This window comes from Astyanax mexicanus, chromosome 4, assembly GCF_023375975.1.
Source record: "Astyanax mexicanus isolate ESR-SI-001 chromosome 4, AstMex3_surface, whole genome shotgun sequence".
Classification (NCBI taxonomy): domain Eukaryota; kingdom Metazoa; phylum Chordata; class Actinopteri; order Characiformes; family Acestrorhamphidae; genus Astyanax; species Astyanax mexicanus.
The window spans coordinates 51,478,728-51,502,448 of record NC_064411.1 but is presented as its reverse complement, the minus strand read 5'-3'; the positions used below and the strand labels follow the sequence as shown (position 1 = coordinate 51,502,448).

General features: G+C 37.5%; 1 protein-coding gene across 3 annotated transcripts in view; it reads right to left on the bottom strand.

Annotated features, from left to right (window-relative positions):
• Nucleotides 1-1,943: 1,943 nt before the first annotated feature.
• The window catches only part of cul1a (cullin 1a), a 28,654-nt gene continuing 6,876 nt past the window's right edge, over nucleotides 1,944-23,721 (bottom strand). For 2 of the 3 annotated variants that reach the window (XM_049476580.1, XM_049476579.1), the window contains exons 3-22: nucleotides 21,039-21,216; nucleotides 18,752-18,919; nucleotides 18,590-18,640; nucleotides 18,411-18,501; nucleotides 17,540-17,703; nucleotides 17,027-17,189; nucleotides 16,021-16,151; nucleotides 14,076-14,183; nucleotides 12,090-12,196; nucleotides 11,883-11,931; nucleotides 11,633-11,764; nucleotides 10,324-10,441; nucleotides 9,841-9,917; nucleotides 8,423-8,554; nucleotides 7,274-7,366; nucleotides 7,135-7,180; nucleotides 6,354-6,441; nucleotides 6,024-6,129; nucleotides 4,197-4,310; nucleotides 1,944-2,900 (exon numbers count right to left, since the gene is read on the bottom strand). In XM_049476580.1, the coding sequence (XP_049332537.1) occupies nucleotides 2,820-2,900; nucleotides 4,197-4,310; nucleotides 6,024-6,129; nucleotides 6,354-6,441; nucleotides 7,135-7,180; nucleotides 7,274-7,366; nucleotides 8,423-8,554; nucleotides 9,841-9,917; nucleotides 10,324-10,441; nucleotides 11,633-11,764; nucleotides 11,883-11,931; nucleotides 12,090-12,196; nucleotides 14,076-14,183; nucleotides 16,021-16,151; nucleotides 17,027-17,189; nucleotides 17,540-17,703; nucleotides 18,411-18,501; nucleotides 18,590-18,640; nucleotides 18,752-18,919; nucleotides 21,039-21,216 (2,197 nt within the window). In that variant the 3' untranslated portion in view covers nucleotides 1,944-2,819. Of the gene's footprint in view, nucleotides 2,901-4,196; nucleotides 4,311-6,023; nucleotides 6,130-6,353; nucleotides 6,442-7,132; nucleotides 7,181-7,273; nucleotides 7,367-8,422; nucleotides 8,555-9,840; nucleotides 9,918-10,323; nucleotides 10,442-11,632; nucleotides 11,765-11,882; nucleotides 11,932-12,089; nucleotides 12,197-14,075; nucleotides 14,184-16,020; nucleotides 16,152-17,026; nucleotides 17,190-17,539; nucleotides 17,704-18,410; nucleotides 18,502-18,589; nucleotides 18,641-18,751; nucleotides 18,920-21,038; nucleotides 21,217-23,721 lie in introns of all 3 variants that reach the window. The other variant, XM_049476581.1, reaches the window with a different exon arrangement.

Sequence of the window (23,721 nt, the reverse complement as noted above, 5' to 3'; positions counted from 1 at the left end):
ACTGCCCACACTGCCAAAAGTATCAGTTAGTCTTATACAATATTCTAATTTTCTGAGATACTGACTTTTGGCCATTTAAAATAGATTAATCTGTGTGTAATACATCTATAGAATATATGAGTTTCACATTTTTTTTAAATGCATAGGTAGTATTTGTACTGTAGTATTAGTAATATGTATGCACCTTTAGTCTTGTGTATTCCATTGTACATTTCAGTCATCTATCTATCTATCTATCTATCTATCTATCTATCTATCTATCTATCTATCGTTTTAGTTTATATAGATTTTAATATAGGGGTTTTGTTATATCGCCAAGAGTATCATTATCGTAAAAGTACCATGAAATATCGCAATGTTATTTTAGGGCCATATTGCCCACCCCTATAGGACACTCCATGAAGTTGATACTTTAGGTTGCTATCATTTCCAACACAGAGGCATAGACAGCTTTTCTAGTCCCTATAGAAAAGTACTGCCAAAAGAATAGGACTCTCTGGAGCAGATAAATGAAACCAAAAACATTAGACACTAATTTTTTTGGGATTTCCATGATTTTTTTTTTCATGCCTTAAGACAAATTTTCATGACAAAACCATTTTTAAAACATCAGTGCATCGGTACATGGACAATCAAACCAAAAATAAACTAAAATTATAATCAAATTTGATTAAAGTAGATCTAAAATCCATCTGACACACAATGTTTAATGATAAAATGTGTGTCAGATCCTAAAAGCTCCATTGTGTCTGGCTAAAATACTGAATTAACTCTGAGCTGACTTATATGTTATCTTAAAATAGTTTTTTTTTCCATCAATAAACTGAAACACACAAAGATTTGTAGACCAAATTTCCATGACTTTTCCAAAAATTTTTTTTTAAAAATTTATCCAGGCCTGCAAATTGCCGTTTTGAAATTCCATGACTTTTCCAGGTTTTTCATGACCCTACAAACCCTGATCACTGTTTTTAAGACTTTATTATAGTTATGAGTTAATTCATTGATGTGAAAAAAGGGCATTTTAAAAATCATAATTATTATTAAGAGTATGACGACTACACTTCTTATTCATTGATATTGGTATGTGTAACTTTCTCTGCTTTGCACATTGTTAGTATTTGAAGCACTGTTGTAAGTCGCTCTGGATAAGGGCGTCTGCTAAATACCATAAATGTAAATGTAAATGTATTGATTTTTATTCTTATTTTTTTATTGCTTGAATATTATTTTGATTATAATGTCTTGTATTTACTTTTCTTTCTTTTTTTTTCTTTTAACATTGTTCTTAAACTATTTTCGGTACCACTTTAAAATAAGACTACCTATATACCAGGTTTATGAATGGTTTATAAAGGAGTTTATTAATGGTTATTAATTATGGTTATCGATTGCAAAATTGAGCTGAAAATGTGCAAAATAGTGATTCCACACTCATTTATATCCTTAAAGCTCAGATATTTCTAGATACTGTTCCTACTTTGCGTTTTCCATCATTCAGCATTAAACCTGCCATATTAATATAATTAGTGTATAACTATTTACTATAAATAAAATTACTAAGCAAACAGTGGATCACTGTTGCTTATTATTATTATTAATTAAAATTATAAACCATTTATAAACCTTTATAAAGGTAGTCTTATTTTAAAGTGGTACCCTATTTTCTATTCTTTCACATGTTTTAATTTGACTTATTTGTTTTAATCATGTTTTATCCATGCTTGATTCTTATTTTATTCTTTTATTTCCATTTTTATCATTACATGTTTTTGTAATTTGATTTCTTTTCGTATTTTCTCATTTGTAAAGCACTTTGAATTGGTCATTGTGTTTGAAAGGTGCTATATAAATAAACTTACCTTGCCTAAAAATATGTGATACTTGTAAATGAATAACCAAAAAAAAAAAAAAAAAAAAAACATTCCAGTGAGAACACAGCATTAGACAGCATACAGAAACCTTTAATTTCTTTTTTATTTACCTCACATTTAAAAAAGTGAACCACACTATACAAATGGTTTTTCTGATAGCAGGAAACGATGCTGAGTACACGTCTAAGGACCTGGTCAAACACATATTCTTTACCTGGGATGTGCAGACGAAAGAAAAACAAACAAAAAAATAATAATTAATAATAATAATCGCACCATTTGTTTGTGTTCGTTCCCCCCTCGGTTAAAACGTAAGGTTCCTGGCCGACACCGCCGCACTCGTAAATCTTCTAATAATGCCTGGCTTATTCAGTTTGTTCTGATGTGGGTGGGCGATTCTCTTTCGTTTAAATGCAGATAGGCAGTTTGCATGCAAACCGGTGGGGTTTATTCTGTAATAGTTTGCGTTTCAGGAGATTAAGGTAGTAGGTCTCTGTCCAGCGTTTTCTTATTTACAACCACGAAGTCCGTCTGTCCGTCCTGAGGCGGGTCAGGTGAAGCGAGCCGCTCCGACGGCGCGCTGGCGGCGCTTTAAAGGGAAGTCCAGCTCGGCAGACGCCCGCTACGATAGTGACGACGAGGATGAGAATGATTGATTTACACACAAACATACACACGCAGTCCCTCGCTCCATCGTTCTCTTCCTCCTCCTCTTTCTCCTCAGTCTTTCTTTCTTTACGTCTTTCTTCCTCTGCGTTTTTGCAAAATTCCTCCTGCGCTCACACATTCCCGACAACACACTCCCGACGTCTGAAGGAATGATGCTTATTACGTAAGAGACAACTTAAAAAAAAAAAAAAAAGTGAGCGAGAGAGAGAGAGAGAGAGAGAAAGAGAGAGAGAGAGAGACGGGGAAGACGTGGAGGGGAGAATGACAGGGGAACGTTTAAGCCAAGTAGCTGTAGGTGTCCTTCTCGCCGTCCACTCTCTCCAGGTACTCCTTCTCTATGAGGATATCGATGCATTTCTGCAAGAGAAGGGAAGAGATAAAACACTGTTAAGAGCCATAGGTTATACAGGTTATGTTGCTATGACGACTAGTGGTGGGAATTACAAATCACAGGGCATGCAAAACAATTCTCTACAATACTTTACCACATATGTGTTACTAAAGAGGATAAAATACTCCTAAATAAGTAAATAAATACCAGAAAGTATAGATTTATTGGTGTCAGTTTCACAGAATTTAACATCTAATATTATTCATCACTGGTTTACCCTATTTGTTGACCCAACTGATTATAGTGCCACCATATAGAGTAATTAAGCAGTAACTTTAGTAAGTTAAATTAAGGGGCGAATCATAAGCCCCATCTGGAAGAGATTAGTTTCACACTTCTACTCAATGATTTTAGGCTTTCTCGGTCACGACATTACGTTCAGTAGCTCCTCCATTTCCGTCAGAGAAAAACACATACATGGTCGTTCCAGATAGGAATAAAATCACAGAGGACTCCCCATAAAAGAGAAAATTACCCCAGGCCCCCCTGAGAAACTAATCCCGTCCAGTTGGGGCTATAGGGAGTTTAAAGCTCATACATTTTAATAAAAATATACATAATTCTATTTTTGTACTTGCCGATACCGATTTAAAACAAAGCATTAATGGAGTTAGGTGTGTTTCTGCCTAACTAATAAAGACCTTGATTAAGATTCTTTAAGGCAGGGGTGTCCAAACTTTTTTTGTTGGGGGCCAGAAGGAGAAATATATTTAAAGTCATGGGCCAAAGACTTTGTAATAAATCAAATAATGAAACATACCACTTTAAATAATACATTTTCAACAATCATTTACACACCATTTTACTAAACTTACTATCTTTATATATCTTTGGCAGTGTTGTGTAAAGTAAGATTTTTCAAATTGATGTTTCATTTCATGATTTCTCTTAATATTAAACTCCTTAATTACGGCAACTTTTACACTCCTTTGCCCCGTTTTTCTGCGCTAGAAATGAGCACTCTCTCCACGTTTAGACTCTTTGCCCCGTTTTTCTGCACTAGAAATGCGCACCCTCTCCGCTTTTAGACTCTTTGGCCCGTTTCTGACACCTAGTGTTCAAACTTTGAATCTCACATTATAAAAACCTGCTTAACAGCGGGCCAACTTTCATTCTATTTCTAAAATACCTCGCGGGCCGCTCCAAAAAAGGAAACGGACCGCAAATGGCCCGCGGGCCGTAGTTTGGACACCCCTGCTTTAAGGAGTTTAAAACTCTACTACTAGCTGCCAAAAAAAAGACATGGGTAAAGTGTTCTTTACCTTGATGACAGGAACTCTGGGCTTGAATCTGGAAGAGAGCTGGTTGAGGACCTCGGCCAGAAGCTGCTGGTGCTTCAGCATCTTCCTCATCTTCATGATTCGCACTATGGCTGCCTAGAGGAGCACGGAGAGAGAGGAGTGGTTTAATAGACAGCCTGATCCAGCCGGCTCCAGATCATCTTTTTCAGGAGTTTGGCACTGTTCAATCCCCAGTGATCCCCAGTGATGCCCTAGTGATGAGTCTCTGGGTGAGTGGAATGGATCCATCTTTCCTCCATTACTTAGTATCATTCTAGCTAATGTGGGTGTCTTCTAACTGATGTAAAGGACTGGGGGTACAGCAGGTACGAAAATGTGGCCCAAATCCAATCTTTAACATCATGTGTGTCACAGATGTGTCTTTAATATGTGGCATTGAAATCTGATACATATCTGATTCACAGCGAAGCAACAATGTCTGAAAGGTCAGTTTGAAATGTATGCGACTTTTACGGCAATGTGAAGATAGAGAGAAAAAATAAATAAAAAGACTGAGTACAGCGAAAAATAGCTTCAGTGGCAGACAAAAAAAAAGGTAACAGACCGTATTCGATATTTGAACTGATATATCTGTTCCAATAATACTAGAAGACTTGTGTAACAACCGCACGGTGTTGCTAATGAATTGGCCAAACGCGGCTACAGATCACAAAGAAGGCTGCAGCGAAAAAGAAATAAAAAAAAGTAATAATAAATGAATAAAAAACAGACTCTGGCTGCATAAGGTGTCTTTTTTTTTTTTTTTTGCAAGGCTTCAGAAAATGTTTGGTTATTAGCTCAGCTGCAGTCTCAACTCATTTATAGCTCTTTAAATTCTGTCTGGAATTAAAGTGAAACTTAATGTGAAGCACTGCTCTGTTGCGCATGCGTCTCAATTACAAAACGAGCACCATTCAGACAGAGGTCAGATATGGGATATATTAAACAGAATTAAATGTAGTGGTTCACTTGTAAAGAGTCAAAGTGAACTGTGGTCAGTTGTGGTTATTTAAGATTTCATGATTTACTCAAGCGTTTGCTATGGAATCAAACTAAATTGTGAAATTTCATGACTCATCGAATCATTTCCTATGACGATTACTGAACTTTTCGCACTGTAAGGCACACAATCAATAAACATCTATTTTCTGGCCATGTTTTCCTTAGACATGGAATTCCTTATTCAGAAGGAATACTCACCTCTAAACGGTGAAAGAGCTAGCACTTAGAGCTGTTAGCGGCTAATGCTAATACTGCTCCAGTCTTGGTGCTGGAGAACCAAATTGAAACTCCTGTATAACTCTGTACTACAGTGGAGCAGCTTTTTAAAGCTCCTTAATACCTGACAGGTAAAATTCATGCACAAGGGGTGCTGGATTATAAGGTGCACTGATGAGTTTTGGAAAAATTACAGGATTTTAATGGCGCCTTATGGTGCGAAAAATACTGTAAATTTCTGATTTCATTATTGTTTAAATAGTTTTATATAGAAACAAATTGAATCATAGTAACATTTAAGATTTCATGATAGACCTCATTATTTGCTATAGAATCTAAATTGAGATTAAATAAATTAAATCGTGCAGAATTTAAGATTTTGATATTTTATGCACTTAATAATATTCTAAGGAGACATTGAGTTGTTTTAGGTAGGATATTTATAATTAAAAAAAAAAAAGAAAAACTGGACGGGGGAAGAAATGACAGACTTAACAATATAATAGAAATGAGGAAAGAGAGGCACTGTTTTAATAAATAAATATGTAGGGAGGTAATTAAATGCTTTACGACCCGCAGAGTGAGAATTACCTGTATCAAGAGTTTCCGGTCTTCCTCAATGTTTTTGTGAGTGGTTTCTTGCTCCTGTTTCTGCTCGGTCTTCATTGGCACGTTGATGTTCACTCGCAGCTTTTTACTGTAGAAATGAGACGAGTAAATCAACATTGTTATCAGTGTTAAAAGTGGTTTATTTCCACCTTCAGTACCTTTTATTATGTTCCAGTAGATTTCACTGTATTACTGCTGTATATGTTGCATTGTTTAGCCTTATAAGGAGATGCCAGTATCTGTATACGCCTATGTAACCATATACAGTAAAAACTGAAAAGCACTTCATGTGAAAAACATTGGGTGACCTACTTTTTATAGCCCAGGTAGAGCTTTATGAGTGTGTCTGGTTTAAAGTCCACCTCGTCCACATTCGCATTCTCATCTTCCAGGACCTGCAGTATGACACACAGCAAAGCAATAATAAATATATATTGTAACTGATATCTAGTATAATTATAATCCAGTACGGAACAGCAACTATGATCAAATCCCATGTATTATATTAAACACGTCTATAGTTACTGCTCTTGAAGTTTATTTGCACCTCGTATCCAGAGTTTCAGGGAGTTTTATCTCTTGTCTGGGGGAAGAGAGCAATTTTTCGCTGAGAATAATTGCTGTTTGCTGAGGTTTTTCTATTTTACTGGGATAAAAACACTCATATAGTGAGGAACAGCAGCAGGAGCTCCTCAGATAAAGTGCTGTCCTCAATTTTTCTCAAGGCAGGACAGAGCGAGACGAGCGTTGACTTCGCAGAGCTGAGCTACCATTACTTCAGTGTATTAGCTTGTTATGCTAACTGGCTAGTGTTAGCTAGTGAGCTGTATCTGCTTCCTTGGTGGTGCTGTTGTACACAAGACTTCTGTTCTACGCAGTGCCTCTAGCGGTGTGGTGGTATGTGGAAAATGCATACAGTTTTTTTTTATTTCCCATTTACATTAAAATATCCACTGTAAAAATTTGCATCTTAAGAAAGACAAGTTTCTTTTAAATCAATAGACACCACAAATCAATATGCAATAATGCTAAAAGGCCCCTACTACATGTATTCTCTTTTCATAGAATTCGGAATTAAAAATATCACATACCAACAATTTAGACTTCAACAAAATCTGAAGAACCTGCACCAAAATGTCCTGTAAATAAATAAAAAAGAGCAAATGTTAGTTCTTAAGATTTAAAACTAATTTGATCATTTTTAGGGGTTTCACTTAATCAAAAGTACTCACTATTTTGATCTGAGTGCTGTCAGTCAGCTGCTGGACAGTGTACACATCTTCTGTGTTGTACTGGAGCAAGATAGCCATCTGAAACGTTGAAGCCTGCAAAAAAAGACAAAAGGTTTTACAAAATAGCACTAAAATGTGTTAAAGCAGAGTTGAAGGTACTGATTGCCTATATAATGGACTTTTAATGGTGATTTTCTAGCCCAAATCTTGAGAGCTGGTCAGACTTTATGAACCATTTTGTCTCAGGAAACTGCAGTTCCTCATTCAACCTGTAGATGTTATGAACCCGTCGCAAATGAAATTTGCTCATTGGAGAGCCAATCTGATGGGTTTTACTCTATCTGACTCACAATCATATATTTGTAGAATCTGTCTTGTGTAGGAGGCAGAGTAAAAAGTCTTTTAACACCACTAACAGGATACCCCTATTAAGGGTACCTCACTCAGCTGTACAGTACAGTAAATATCAGCAAAGATGGTAAACACTATGGATGTTCTTCAGTACAGAACAGTGCAGGGGAAGTCAAGGTCTCATTCCATCAGTTTTTTCATTCATTTTAAAATACAGCCTTAGTAGTAAAAATATAGCACAATAAAGTGCTCAATAAGGTGGCCCCGCAGGCAAAAGAACTGTTATGTAAATGTTAACAGCGCCCGCTTTGAACAGTGATCTGTCGAGTTGTGCTGCCTTGTCAAATCGTTTTTAAGGTCTCAGTAAAACGCAGAATCAACCAGAGATCCGATTTAAACCTATAGTAACTTACACAAGATAGCTTATGTTAGACAACGAAGGTTGAGGAACATGTGAATGTTCCATGTGCATCATATACAATATATATATATGCCTACAGACCTATAGTTTTTCCACATAGAACAAGAAAAAGCGGATTTTAGCAAGATGAGACCTTTCAGAAGATCTCTCAGCTTATGCAAGTAGTTTGAAATGTGGGCCACTAAAAAGTAAAGTACGTTTCATATTTCATCATGTTTCCTATTGTAAAGTTGAACATGGTACACGCCGATCATGTTGAAGATGACCAGAGATTAATAATCGTCCCCAATGACAATTCCCAATTAATACATATAGCTCTAATTCAGAACTGATACATGAAAAGCACCTGCTGACTAAATAATATTCATGTGTCCTACCTGCAGGGTATATCTGTTCTTAAAGCAGTTGGTCACCAGCTCTCCTTTGGACAGGTGGTAGAGCCAGGTGAGCTTGCGGCCGCTGTGTCTGCTGGCGTAGAAGGCTGTGAACCTTTGGTAGCTTCTCTCCAACTGTGTGTGAATGTGTAAATGGGAGAGAGCAAGAATAAATAACATGAACTAATACAGATAAGCTACACTACACACCAAGTTACCAAACAGCACACATCTACCTGTAGCCCTGTACATAGACCCATTGTAGTAGTCAACTAATCTGATCATCTAATTATTTGTTCGATTAGTTGATTAGTCACAATTATTTTTTGTCATTCCCTCCATTTGTACTTCCTATTGGTGAGGACATCTAAACTTTTTAACTCTACAGTGAAACAAAGAATAAAGTGGGAGAAGCTCTGATTAATCCTGATAGACCAGCACTTACATGGGACTCCTGGACCCAGTCGTATTTTTAATCTTTAAGGTTTTGAGTTACAAAAAATGAAATATGAAATGTTGCAAAAAGATTTGATGGATACAGTAAGGAACCTAAAATTATTGTTTTAAATGAATGCTCTATTTGTTTAAATTGTCATTTCCTCCATTTGTACTTCCTATGGGTGAGGACATCTAAACTTTTATGCCCCAAGACAAATTTTGCAGAACATTTTTATTCATTTGTTAGTATTTTTTTCTTTCTTTTTTCCAAAAAATAATTGTCTAAGGAAATAAAAGGTTTATTTTTTTAATTGAAGTATGTAGTTACTATAACATATAATTACATTTTAAATGGAGTGAACAGAGTACAGTATCCCACTAACACTTATCAAGCTAACGTTAATGTTAATAATGTTAATCTCTCTCGCTCCATCACACATTAACGATGCCTCGATAATAAACTGTGCCATCATTTTTGTGTCCAGGCCTGTTTAATGCGTTTAGTTTTTAAAATAATTCTGTAGAACCACGGGTCAAATGTGAGAGTTTAAGTTCATGGTTAATATGCTGGACCTTCATATAGCTTTTTTAGTGATAAAGCAATGCCACAAGTCTACAAAGAAACAAAGAATAAAGTGAGAGAAGCTCTGATTCATGCTGACAGACCAGCACTTACATGTGACTCCTGGACCCAGTCGTATGTTTAATCTTTAGGGTTAAGTTTTGAGTTACAAAAAATGAAATATGAAATGTTGCAAAAAGATTTGATGGATACAGTAAGGAACCGACAATTATTGTTTTAAATGAATGCTCTATTTGTTTAAATTGTCATTTCATCTTCTTAATCACATAATTTAAACAAAATTTATTGACATGTAATTTAAAAAAAATTCCAGAATCCAAAAATCATAATCTAATCGAATTGCCAGACACTGAGAGATTTGCACCCCTAGTGTGTGTGTGTGTGTGTGTGTGTGAGTTACCTCAGAAGGCAAAGCGAAAGTGCACGATTGCTGGAAAGGCCAGGAACCAGAGCTCAGCACCTGGATACTGAAGTCCACTGAATAAAAAACAAGAGACAGTTTATGAACAATTTGGAAAACTGAACAAGAGAAATCCTTAATAAACAGAGATGCAATAATTAGTGATGGGAAAAAAAATGGATCGGCCTATATCGCCCGATATTTGATTCTTTAATTTATGTCAATTTGGGCCTGATACCAATATTGTATCGGATCTGTCCCATATCTAGTAACAATACATTGTAATAATGCATGGCTATAAAAACATATCAAAGCAATTAGCCTACTAAATCGTGGACCATTGTGACATTGTGACTTTGATATTACAAAGTATTGAAATAAGAAACAGAAGAGTGTATTTCTTAAAAAATAAATATAAAGTCTATGGTGATGTCAACTTTTCCAGAGCTGACGTCCCTGTAATTATAGAGCAGACATACTCACAGTCTAAAGGCTCAGAGTTGGTGAGGTGCTTCTTAAACTGTTCGTTCAGATCTTTGCTGACGCCGATGTCCTGGAACATGCGCTGGAGCTTGGACGTGTACTCGAAGCCGCACGCTTGCTGTTGGAAGACAATTTTAAGACATTTATACTTTGATCAAACAAATTAAGAGAGTTCTCAAAACTCTAATATTTCATTGCACAGCCTTTAGCATTGATTGCTGCACGAATTCACTGTGGTATTGTTTCAATAAGCTTCTGCAATGTCAAGAGTTATAATACAGGCCAAAAGTTAGGACACACCTTCTCATTTAATGCATTTTCTTTATTTTCATGACTATTTACATTGTAGATTCTCACTGAAGCATCAAAACTATGAATGAACACATGTGGAGTTTTATGTAATGAGCTGAACCTCCAGTCACCGGACCTGAACCCAATCCAGATGGTTTGGGGTGAGCTGGAGCACAGAGTGAAGAAGACAAAAGGGGCAACAAGTGCTAATAAACACCTCTGGGAACTCCTTCTTTCAAGACTGTTGGAAAACCTTTAATTTCAGGTGAGCACCTCTTAATGAAGCTCATTGAGAGAATGATGATGCCAAGAGTGTGCAAAGCAGTAATCAGAGCAAAGGGGGATATTTTAAAGAAACTAGAATATAATTTTATTTTTAGTTATTTCACCTTTTTTAGTTAAGCATATAAAACTCTTGATACTCAATAATCACACCTCTAGGATACATGTAGATACTAAAAACCTGACACTCAGAGCAGACTATGCCTTTCAGTATTTTGATGATCAGGACACACAAAGAAAACTACATACAAAAATGTAAACGTTTTAGTCTAAATAAATAAAAATTATTAATGCAAAGTAACTACTTAGTAAAAATGTGCAAGTAAAATAATATAAACTATATAAAGTAGTGCGCACACCATATCTAGCTTTAGTTTGAGTAAAGCAGGTAGTTTCACACTTTTTCTGTGGACACTTTTGAGTCTTTATTTACTGATATTATTTGGTTTTAGAAACATCATATAAATATGTTTGAAGCACTAAAGGTAAATAATATTGGTTGGGGAAGGAGATTTTTCACTTTTTTAGCTGTTTTTCTCAATGGGTTTCTTGTAGATTTAGCTTTACTGCACTAGGATGTCATTACTATTTTTAGAAAGAGTAAGTTCCCACCTTTCTAATCATATATGGATTATGTTTATGTGTGAAGGGATTCCTGAGTAATTAAGCTGAGAACACAAAGTGCGATTTGGACTGAAAATCCGTGCGTAGGGTTCTAAGGGTTAAAGGATGGTACCTTCAGTTTGGAGATCATGCTGGCCTCAGCATCATCACTGGCGCTGTTCTGGTGCACCAATCGCTTGGCGAGCATCTTCGCGTAGAACTTCTGGAACACGTCTTTATCCTCAATGTACTTGAAGACCACCATCTGCATTAAAAAGTCCAACAAGAACTGAGCAGATGCTGAGCAGTAATCAACATTAATAAACAGTATTAATAAACTGTATTAAATGCATATGAACACAGTGTTGCCCTCATCGTCTTACCACTTGGTTCAGTGTGTCTTCAAGCTCTGCCTCCTCTGGATTCTTGGAGCTGAGTGAACACAGCAGAACATTTAGATTATGAGATCAAACCAAGGCCAAAGCAAGCAGATTAGCACTTCAGAGAACTAAACGTGCATTAACACGCTTCTGAAGAAGCAAGAGGTGCTGAATGATTAGGTGAATCAACCAGAGCATGTCCAGACGCACCTTTTCTTCAGCAGGGAGTCACAGTATCGGGCCAGAAGTTCAGGAGACTTGCTGGAGGACTGGACCATCTTGGTGACGGCATTGTTGTTGATGAAGCGGCCACAAGCCTGCGTGGAAAAGCAGAAGAAGAGCAGCTGATTAGTTATTATAAAAAAAATATATATAATAATAAATTAACAAATAAAAAAGGTTCTATTTAGTGCTATTTATGTGTCAAATGAAAACAGGTGAGGTAGATGCAGTAGCTTTTTTTTTTTTTCAAAATTATACAGGTATTTAAATTGAGTTATCAAAATAAACTCAATTAACATTTTTTTAAGTGTCCGTCAAATAACGTAAAGCAGCTTCATGTCGCAAAACCACATTAGGAAGCTTTTTTGGCGAAGATTACTTTATTATCACTTATATAAACAGAGTTTATGCAAAGTGACCACGGCAATACATTTCATCGTAGCCTACTACATACACAAAATAATAGAACTAGTGCTGTGTGATATGACGATAAATCGTTTCTACAGTAATTTCATCAATTATTCATGCAAATATATATATATATATATATTTGCATGAATAATTGATGAAATTACTGTAGAAACGATTTATCGTCATATCACACAGCACTAGTTCTATTATTTTGGCCAATTATTTGGGAGGGAGTTAATAATAGGCAGACCAGGGTCCGAGTCCAGGGCCAAACGTTACCCTAAGTCAGGGGTGTCCAAACTACGGCCCGCGGGCCATTTGTGGCCCGTTTCCCTTTTTGGAGCGGCCCGCGAGGTATTTTAGAAATAGAATGAAAGTTGGCCCGCTGTTAAGCAGGTTTTTATAATATGAGATTCAAAGTTTGAACGCTAGGTGTCAGAAACGGGCCAAAGAGTCTAAAGCGGAGAGGGTGCGCAGCTGTAGCTTAGAAAAACGGGCCAAAGAGTCTAAAAGCGGAGAGAGTGCGCAGTTATAGCACAAAAAACGGGCCAAAGAGTCTAAAAGCGGAGAGAGTGCACAGTTGTAGCGCAGAATAACGGGCCAAAGAGTCTAGAAGCGGAGAGAGTGCACAGTTGTAGCGCAGAATAACGGGCCAAAAAGAAGCGGAGAGGGTGCGCTGAAAGTAATCAGGAAAATGTATTATTTAAAGTGGTATATTTCATTATTTGCTTTATTACAGAGTCTGTGGCCCGTGACACATATATTTCTCCTTCTGGCCCCCAACAAAAAAAGTTTGGACACCCCTGCCCTAAGTGGACCTGGGGCTTCATTTATAACAAGGCCTGTCACAATAAGATTTTTTTTGTGGGCGATATATTGTCCCAGGAATAGTCTTTAAGACTATTCAATGCCACTGACAATGATAACAGAATAACATAAAACATCGATATTGCAATTATTGAGACAGGCCTATTTATAACCAAAGCGCACGCATAAAAACAGACCTGAGATGTTCTTTATAAAGAAACACGTGGTATAAAAACAATCGGGGAATCCCATATTTAAATATTCATTGAGGGATTTGCATGGACCTTGTATGGGTAAATGTGAGCATTACGGTGGCGGAACCCGAGGCTGGGTCACCTGCACGCATTTATAAGCAGATTTGTGATTTATAAAGAGGAAACAATGTTCAGGTGTGTGTACACACGCTGTTTTATATCTGATTTATTTTTGGCTAAAATATAAAGCAATAAAAATAAAGAGATAAACGATTAAAATAATAAAAGATAAACACAAAAAGAAATGCAGGAATTAAAAATAAAGTAGCTAAAATAATGCCAATATTAAAAAGAACGTAAACAATACAAATAAAATAAAAGGTAAAACAGAAAATAGAATAAATAATATGTGCATTTAGCCTCTCAAAGTAGAGCTTACAATTTGCATTTTTCAGCAGGACAAACACAGCAAGGGATCCCAGGAACATTTTCTACAAGCATTTATGGGAGCAGCTGAGACGCCAGCTTCGGCAACATTAGAGTGTTTTATCTGAAAGCATACCTTATCCAGTGCTGCAACAAAGCCAGCATCGTTGTTGAACGCAGACATCACCAGAGCATTGTACTTCTTATGCACATCCAGAATAGTCTGGACATACATTTTGGGGTCCTGTGTGTTAAAGACAAAAGGTGCAGATATTCAGGCTGGGGTCACAAGGTCATATTTAAAAAAATATATAAATAGATAAATACTAAAGTCATCCAAACTATTTGAACTATTTGAATTTCCTGCCTAAATATATGTGTTTGAGAGCATCAGGTGTAAAGTAGTGAAGAGGTAGAGTTACAGTTGAGCTTATAGGACTAGTTAGTACAATCCCTTAACTAATCAGCACTTGGTGAGGGGTTAGGGCTAGAGGGTAAACGCTTCACAGGGGTCTTCAGGTGGGCACCCTCCTTCTTTGGTGTTTCGTTGAAAGGCCCACGACACCTCCAGAGGGCTCAACGGCAACATCTGGCGTCCCAGATTTGCCCCCCTCTGCTTTTACCCCCATGGTCATCTTGCAGCCCAGTTGCAGTCCTTCCTTTTCATCCATATCCAGTTACTGCTCCGTTCCGCCGCTCCTGATATTGCTTTGGCAGCTTGCTGGAAGGCTTGTCCTCTCACTCCCATTACCTTAAGCAACTTGGTTGTAGATGTGGCAACAAACCCTCTACAGCCAACCTCAATAGGAAGCACCTGGGCACGCCATCCACGTTGTTCGGCGTCTGCTTTTAAGTCAGAGTACTTCAGTCGTTTCCGCTCATATGCTTCACCAACTGCCCCTTCCCAGGGTACAGTTAGCTCCACAATGAAAACAGACTTCTGTGCAGTTGACCATAAGACCAGATCTGGCCTGAGACTAGTTGTGACAATCTCAGGTGGGAAGACAAGTCTCTGGTCCAAGTCAACCTGCATTCTCCAGTCCCGGGCACTGTCTAGGAGGGTTGGTTCCATTTTCGCTGCAGGTTTTACAGGGAGTTGTCCTGCTTTTACAAATGGTGTGGAGGATATGCGTCCAGACACTGACGGAGGGAGGGCGTTAGTGCTGGTTCTCCTTCCTTCCAGAAAGATGGCCAGTTGTCTTAATACCTGGTTGTGTCTCCAGGTATAGCGGCCCTGAGCTAAGCTGGTTTTACAGCCAGTGAGGATGTGCTTCAGAGTTGCAGGGGTTTGACAGAGCACACAAGAGGGATCTTCACCAAACCATTGTCTGAGGTTTGTAGGTGTGGGAAGAACGTCATAGGTGGCCCTGACGATAAAGCTGATTTGGCTCCCTTCCATTTCCCAGAGATCCCTCCAGCTGATCTTTCTTTGACCCAGTCCTTCCCAGCTAGTCCACTGGCCCTGTTTGGCCTGTGAAACTGCCTTTGTGCGTCTGTTTGCCTCCTCTTGGTGCCGCACCTCTGCTACGACCAGCTTTCTTTTCTCGGTTGGTGTTGCTTTGTGCCAAGTGGGTCGGCTTGTCCCAAGCCCAATCCCACCTCTTCCATGCTGTACCTGGCCTACAATGTCTCCATGCCTGAGAGCGGATTTTGCTTGTTCTATGGCCTCAGATGGAGTCCATTTTTTCCCAGTTGCCAGTCTGGGAGCAGCCAATTGAATCCGTTCATCTTGGGAGTCAGTCAGGGTCATGTTTAGCCTCACTTTGGTGCATTTAAACTCCTCTGTGAGGCTAGAGATGGGCAAATCCAGGGCACCATGTCCAAATAAGTTGATGTTGCTGAGGCAGCGTGGGAGGCCAAGCCACTTCTTGATATATGAACTGACTGTCCTCTCAAGCTTCTCAACTTTGGTCATGGGGACCTCATATACCGTCAGGGGCCACATCAGGCGGGGCAGGTATACAGTGAATAGTGAATATTTGAGTAATGTTCTAATCCAGATTATGAGAAGCAAGAACTACTCAACAAAGTAAAGAAACAAATTTAATTCAGTCAAATCTGAAAAGAATCTCAATACATACATTTAGAGCAGCTTCCCCACATTTCTCAATAGCAGCCAGGCCCTGGTTGTAGATATGCGTCTCCAGAAGCTTCTTAAGCTCTCCCAAACCGTCTGTGATCCTTGAGACCAAGTTGTACATGCGACCAAGATCTGCAAACAGAAAAAGAAGCCTACTGCTAAATAACTACTCATATTATGGTTTAATATTGTATGTAATTTATTTGTTAATCACCATAACGATAACTTTAAAAAAAGCACATGGATTTTGAGCAAAATGTTAGACACAACACTTTGGAGATGCCCAAAAAAGGGACCCTCGGAGATGCTCAAAAATGAGACCCTCGGAGATACCCAAAAAGAGATCCTTGGAGACGCCCATAAAGGGACGCTCGTAGACGCCCAAAAAGGGACGCTTGAAGATGCCCAAAAAAGGGACGCTTGGAGTTGCCCAAAAAAGGGACGCTTGGAGATGCCCATAAAGGGACACTCAGAGATGTTCAAAGAGGGACCCTTGGAGATGCCCGAAAAAAGGGGACACTCGGAGATGCCCTAAAAAAAAAATAATAACACATGGACATGCCCAAAAAGGGACACTCAGAGATGCCCAATAGGAAACCAATGGGACACAGAGATGTTGAAAAGGAAAAGGGACCCTTGGAGATGCCTGAAAAGGGACCCTTGGAGATGCCCAAAAAAAGAGGAACTTTGGGATGCATAAAGGAGTGCCCAAAAAGAGACCCTTTGAGACGCCCAATAGAAACACTTGGAGACTGCCAAATAGGGGGTCTTTTGGAGATTGCCCAAAAGGACACCTATAGGGACAACTGGAGATTGCAAAAAGACCCTTTGAGATGCCCAAAATGAATGTGGACACTTGATGACCAAAAGGGAACACTGGGAGATGCCCACGGATCACGGCAAGTGTCACGGTATATGATATTTTTCCAGTCCCATGATTCTTGGCATGTTAGTGTAAACCATTAAAAAAAGAAACACAAAAAGAAGTAAAGATCTTTATACTGTACCTTCATTTTTATCAGCGTCCAGAAGGTTCTGGAACTCAGTGTGGAAGATCTCCAGGTGCTTCTCGATGAGAACCTGCTCACACTTCCTCGCGAGCTCGTCCTGTGTGCTCTCGTGAAGGTAGACCTGCACCCTCCTCTGTTCCTCCAGCAGACGAGCCTCAGCCTGCAACATGAAAACACACAAAAACTCTCAGTTTCAGCAGTGAGGAGAAGAATTAGAGGTTTGACTACTGAACAATAGGGGTGTTCTAAAACCTTTGACTGGTAGAGTATATAGAATAACATCAATGTTTAAACAAAGCAGACATACTAATTCTGAATTAAAAAAAAAAAAAAAAACAGTAAACAGCTTTTCTCTATAATCTGGCAAAACTCTACATTTCTCAAGGACTAATTCTGGGACACATTCATTAATTCTTAATCTGGGACTTTTTTTTTTCATAATAAAAGTCCAGATATGTGCCAATGAATGTATTAACATAACCTGACCTATTTAAACAATAACCCACTTACCTTTTTCATGTACTCTGTGACTGGGTTCTGCTGTAGGAACTCCGTACTCTCCCGCGTGTAGAACCGCTCAGTGTCCGCAAGGAACTGAGTCTCAAAATACTCCTTATACACGGAGAGAGTGGGTCCTTTAGCAAAGGCATCGTCTTCATTCAGGCCCAGCTCCACTGCACAGATACATACAAAATCATATTTATATGTTGGAAGAGTTGGTTTCCTTCCGCTAAAATCCACTTTTTCTTGTTCTTTGTGAAATACAGTAAGTCTCTCTGAGTTATTTATGACGCTGCACATACAAATCTTCCTTAACCTCCATTGTCTGCAGTAGCTAGTAAAGGAAAATGTACAGAAAAACGAGTCGACCAGTAAAGGAAAAGCATCGTGTCCACGTCATAAACACGTTAGGAGCTAACAGCACTAGGAACAGCATGGCAGTTCTTTCCTGTGTTATTTGTGCGAATAACACACCAGTGTTATATGCTTTACGAAGTAATTCAGAGGTAAGGAAAAAATGGTTCAAGTTCGTCTATGGAACACCACTAGCAAGGTTTACATCTTATTGCTCCATCCATCTTCCCTGTCCCTGCTGAAGAAAAGCATCCCCACAGCATGATGCTGCCACCACCATGTTTCACAGTGGGGATGAGCAGTGTTACTTTTCCGCCACACACAGCGTTTTGCATTTACGTCAAAAATTTCAGTTTTGGTCTCATCTGACCTCTGCATCTACTTCCACATGTTTATTGTGTTCCTACATGGCTAATAATTTAAAACATGTGGAGTTTTCATATTAAAAATCCTATTATATGCTTATTTTACATTTTTAAATGGCATTTTTAATGTGCATGTTTTAAGGGGCATCATGAGAACACACCATAAGACTGAACCACTCCGCTGATGAGTCTGGTGTTGATGGTCTCTCCATTGCGCTCCTTTTCGATCAGCTTCAACACTGCATTGGTAACCTGAGATAATAAACAGAACAGCTCATGAAAAAGAGTAGAAATCAACCCAAATTAATTACAGGAGGATAAAACCGCACCAATTTCTTACCTGTTTATTCAGAGGCCGGAACAGGCATTCTCTCCACGTCACCAGGGCGAGCTGAACACAGGAAAAGGAAACAAATGTCAAGTTTTATGCAATGAATGTTCGCTAATCGTCATCAAAAAAATGAGGATGAGTACAGATAATCAAGTCTGGGTTAAACCTCACCGAGTAAATTTCATAGATGCCTTTGCGACCCTCGTCACATTCGCGCCGCACCCAGTGGCGGTTGAGGTAGGCACAGATACCGTTGAGGACTTTGCTGGAGAACCGGTAGTCTTCCCACTGCTGTGTGTAGAACTTCAGAACACTTTCATCCATCAGGTCTTCTCCATCCTACAGTTGTGAAAAATGTGGAACTCATATTATATAGATGTATAACACACAGAGTGATCTATTTAAGCGTTTATTTATTTTATTGTTGATGATTACGGCTTACAGCCAATCAAAACTCAAAAATCAGTGTTTTAGACAATTTGAATATTATATAAGACTAATTGGTACTTTTGGCAGTGTGGGCAGTGTGCCAAGTCCTGCTGGAAAATGAAATCCACATCTCCATAAAAGGTGTCAGCAGAGGGAAGCACTTTAATCTTTCTTTCCCTCTTTTTTCCAATTATCCAAGACAACACAGCACTGCCCACACTGTAAAAAGTACTAATTGGTCTTATATAATATTATTTTTTTTTTAGATGCACCTGTATATCAACAATTAAAAAGGTATAAGACACGATATAATGAATCGTGGACACAGTGTATATATTATCAACCAATCTTTATTATTTTTATTAAAGCTAACCCTCAATTTTAATGCAGCTGAGTATTTACAACTTAAAAGGGACTAAATAAATAAAATTAAAATAATAAGTATTTAATCAGGTTAAGCTAAAATAAGCAAATATTATTTATATAATAAATAAATGTCAAAAACATTACAAAAACATACAATTATTTTACAATAACTTAATTAAAAAGAACTACAAAATAAAACAATTCATATAATAACCACTGGATAAGCATATAGGCTAAAATTTAAAGCAGTCAAATAAAGAGAAAAATAATTAGAATAATAAAAAAGAAGTCTAAAAAAATTAAGACCATAAAGAAAGTTGAATGGAGAAAATAAAATAAAGGGTAAAACAGAAATAAAAAAAAATAAAAGGATTAAATAAATAAAATAAATACAAACAGGTCAAAAGGTAAAACTTGTCAATTAAAATATACAGTATACAACATGTATTGACCAGACGCAACGACCTTCAAACCAGGACCACAATTGAGCGAGGGCATAAATAATTAATCAGATTTGGATAAAATGACCACTTTAAAGCCACAGTCAGGAATTTTAAACCTGCTTGGCCCCACATTTTCTAAACCACTGAAAAAAGCTAGCTAAAGTCCAAAAACAAAGGCCTCCACAATTTAATGATAATCATTAAATTTTACATTTCATTTGTAAATGAAGGGAGCAGAGTCTGGAGGAAGAGTGGAGAGACACACAGTCCAAACTGCTTGAGGTCTAGTGTGAAGTTTCCACTAATCAGTGATGGTTTGGAGAGACATGTCATCTGCTGGTGTTGATCCACTGTGTTTTATTATCAAGTCTAAAGTCTAAAGTTTTGTTTTCCCACAAAATCTTACAGCACTTCATGCTTCCCTCTGCTGCTGACAACTTTTATGAAGATGTGGATTTCCAAGTGCCAATTGGTCTTATATAATATTCTAATTTACTGACACACTGATTTTTAGGATTTTTTTATTGGCTTAAAATAGATCACTCTGTGTTTAATACATCCATATAATATTTAAGTATCACATTTTGAACTGAATTACTCAAATAAAAAAAACTTTTCAATGATATTCTATTTTTTGAGATGCATCTGTACATACGCAGCACTGCAGTGATTAGCACGGTGGTGGTATATGAGGTGTTGGTGTGTGTTGTGATCAGATACTGCAGCAGTGCTGGTGGAGTTTTTAAACACTGTGTTTAATCACTCACTGTCCTCCACTCCTCTATTATACACTCCTACCTACAGCTGCTCTACCTTTTACATAAAGTCAGAGACAGAAGCTATAAATCTATAGCTGCACAGATTACAGTGCTGGTCGTCCTCTAGTCCTTCATCACTGCACACAGGACACTGTTGATATTGAACTGTTTGTTTGCATTTTGTGCCATAGTAGCACCATATTGTTTATTTTATGACATTGACAACATTCGTGAATTGAGCATTACAGACTTAAATCAGTTTTTTCATAAGAAGAACTTCCAGAAAATTAAGAATTCCAGCTGGTGGAATCTTTTCAAACTGTTCTTTCACATTTGTAACCCTATAAAAGTTATTTCTGGTGGTTACAAGTGACTGAACTGTTTAAAAACTCCAGCAGCACTGCTGTATCTGATCCATTCCACTAGCCAAATGAACTGTATTAAGTAAGAAAAGCTTCATACCTTTAGTAAGTTTGTAAGGTAATTCTTCAGAAACTCCTTCAGTCTCTTGTAGAGCTCCAGGCCCACAAACTGAGCTCCACCTGGAGTGGGTGCCTTCTTGGAAGGCTTGGACGGGGGGACGCCCGGCCCGCGGGGCTGGTTAGACTGGTGCACACTGGTGCAGTAATTATACACGTGACTGAGAGCAGAAAAGTTACGAAAAAACATATCTGATGATATATTTCCAAAGTGGTGTTCAAATAATGAGACATTCTTAAATTTAACTTCTTGAAAGAGTTGGACAGAGGGACACTCAGCACTGCTTAGACTGGGGGATAATACACTAATATAGAGCTCTGGAAAAAAAAGATTACTTAAAAATGATGAGTTTCTTTGATTTTAACAAATCAAAAACCTCTGGAATGTAATCAAGAGGAAGATGGATGATCACAAGCCATCAAACCAAACTGAACTGCTTGAATTTTAGTACCAGGAGTAAAGCAGTATAAAGTTATCCAAAAGCAGTGTGTAAGACTGGTGGAGGAGAACATGATGCCAAGATGCATAAAACTGTGATTAAAAACCAGGGTTATTCCACCAAATATTGATTTCTGAACTCTTAAAACTTTATGAATATGAACTTGTATTATTTGCATTATTTGAGGTCTGAAAGCTCTGCATCTTTTTTGTTATTTCAGCCATTTCGCATTTTCTGCAAATAAATGCTCTAAATGACAATATTTTAATTTGGAATTTGGGATACATTTTGTCTGTAGTTTATAGAATAAAACAACAATGTTCATTTACTTAAACATAAACCTATAAATAGCAAAAATCAGAGAAACTGATAATCCACAAACAGCATCAATTTGATATACAGGAAGTAATTGATTGCAATATTAGAAAGATTGATTGGGAATATAATTTATAATAACTCCTTTTCAGAATGCTGATTAAACATAATAATAGCTATTAACACAGATTGCTATGAAGCAGAACAGCAAAATAGCCAATTACACTAGATCCTACCCATTTCTTCATGCTCGTCATTTGAGAACTACCTAAAAAGGTACTGTGTGTATAAAACAGGGTTTTTAATAAATCTTTGCACTTTCCAAGCTCCTAATGTATCGTTTTAAATGCCAGGGCCCTCAGAATCCTATCAGTGAGGTGTGGAACTATATTTAGGTTGTTAATGGCATAAACATAGCCATTTCTTTGCATGGGTAACTCTATGCCCCCTTTACTAGCACTGTAAGCCTGTTAGGAGCATCGGCTGCAAGCACTGTATTTCAGAATGCTGGGGGAGAATGAAGGTTGGCTATTCGACAAAAGTTTGTACTTGTTATCATGTTTCACCACAACCCAAGTCCATTTCTCACGAGACTTTAAGCATTTTAAGCAACAGTAAACAGCTGGTCTGAAGTTCATGCTCAGGTCGAGGAGGTGAAAAAAGGCCAGGTGGTTTGCTTTTGCTGTTTTTTGCGGCTATAGCTGCACAGCTGCACTAAGAGATGCGTTGTGGGTACGAGAGAGAAGCACGTCGCGCTAATGCTAATGCATAAAAGCAAAAAGACATGAATTCTGATTAGACCGTTCACATTAATGTCGCATGTCCATGAATTGAATACGTATCCGATTTAGGACCACATATGAAAGTGACTCAATCTTATTTTAAAAAATCGAATTTGGCATGTTCAAACAGTCATGAAAAAATCAGATCTGAGCGACAATGAGTAAAACATCAGATTTAAGTCATTTTAGGCTAGTAATGTAAACTTCGCCTTTGTTACAACTGTTATAATTTTGCTTATTAAAGACAACATAAACACACACACACACACTAGGGCTGCAACAATTAGTCGATATTAATCGACAATGTCGATTATTTAAATTTGTCGACTACAAATTTTATTGGTCGACTAATCGTTAATTTGTAACAGTACCACATTTCACAAAGTGCTGGGAACAGAAACACAATGGGAGATGGGTAAATGGCTCACTCACACAGGTTACATTCAACTTAGTTTGTTTTCCAAAGTGCCCAAACACAACAGATTACACATTTACTCACTAAATACCACAACTTTCCCCATTTAAACAACATCTGAATATTTATATGGCTTTTAAATCTTACGCTCAGCTGTTTCTATCATTTTTTTTTTTTAACAGATGGAGAACGTGGCCGAAATAATCGTTGACTAATCGATTAATCGGGGACAAAAAACAAACAAACAAAAAAAAAAAACAGATTAGTCGACTATAGGGGTGTGCCATATCGTATCGTACACAATAATATAGCCAGCATTTTTTAATATGGTGAACGATATTATACCCTGAAATATCGTGCCATATCACCCACCCCTAATTATCACATCAGGGTTCTACTTTTTTGGCTGTTTTAAGCAAAAGAAATATTCACACTGTTCTCATTTCCTATTAAATATCTACTAGAGACAGATTATATCTGTCCAGTATCATTTATTTTACTTTAATCCTGCATATATAGAAATATTTGAAGTGCATTATTACTAGTAGTATCATGACATTCTGAATAATTGACTATTTCTACAAATTCTGTTAAATTATGTTACAAATCTGCAAAAAGTTTAGTTTTTTTTTTTTATATCTCCGTTAGAGGTGTGCAATATCATATCGCATATAATAAGAAAATTTAAGTTTTGTTTTGTTGCAGTAATTTATT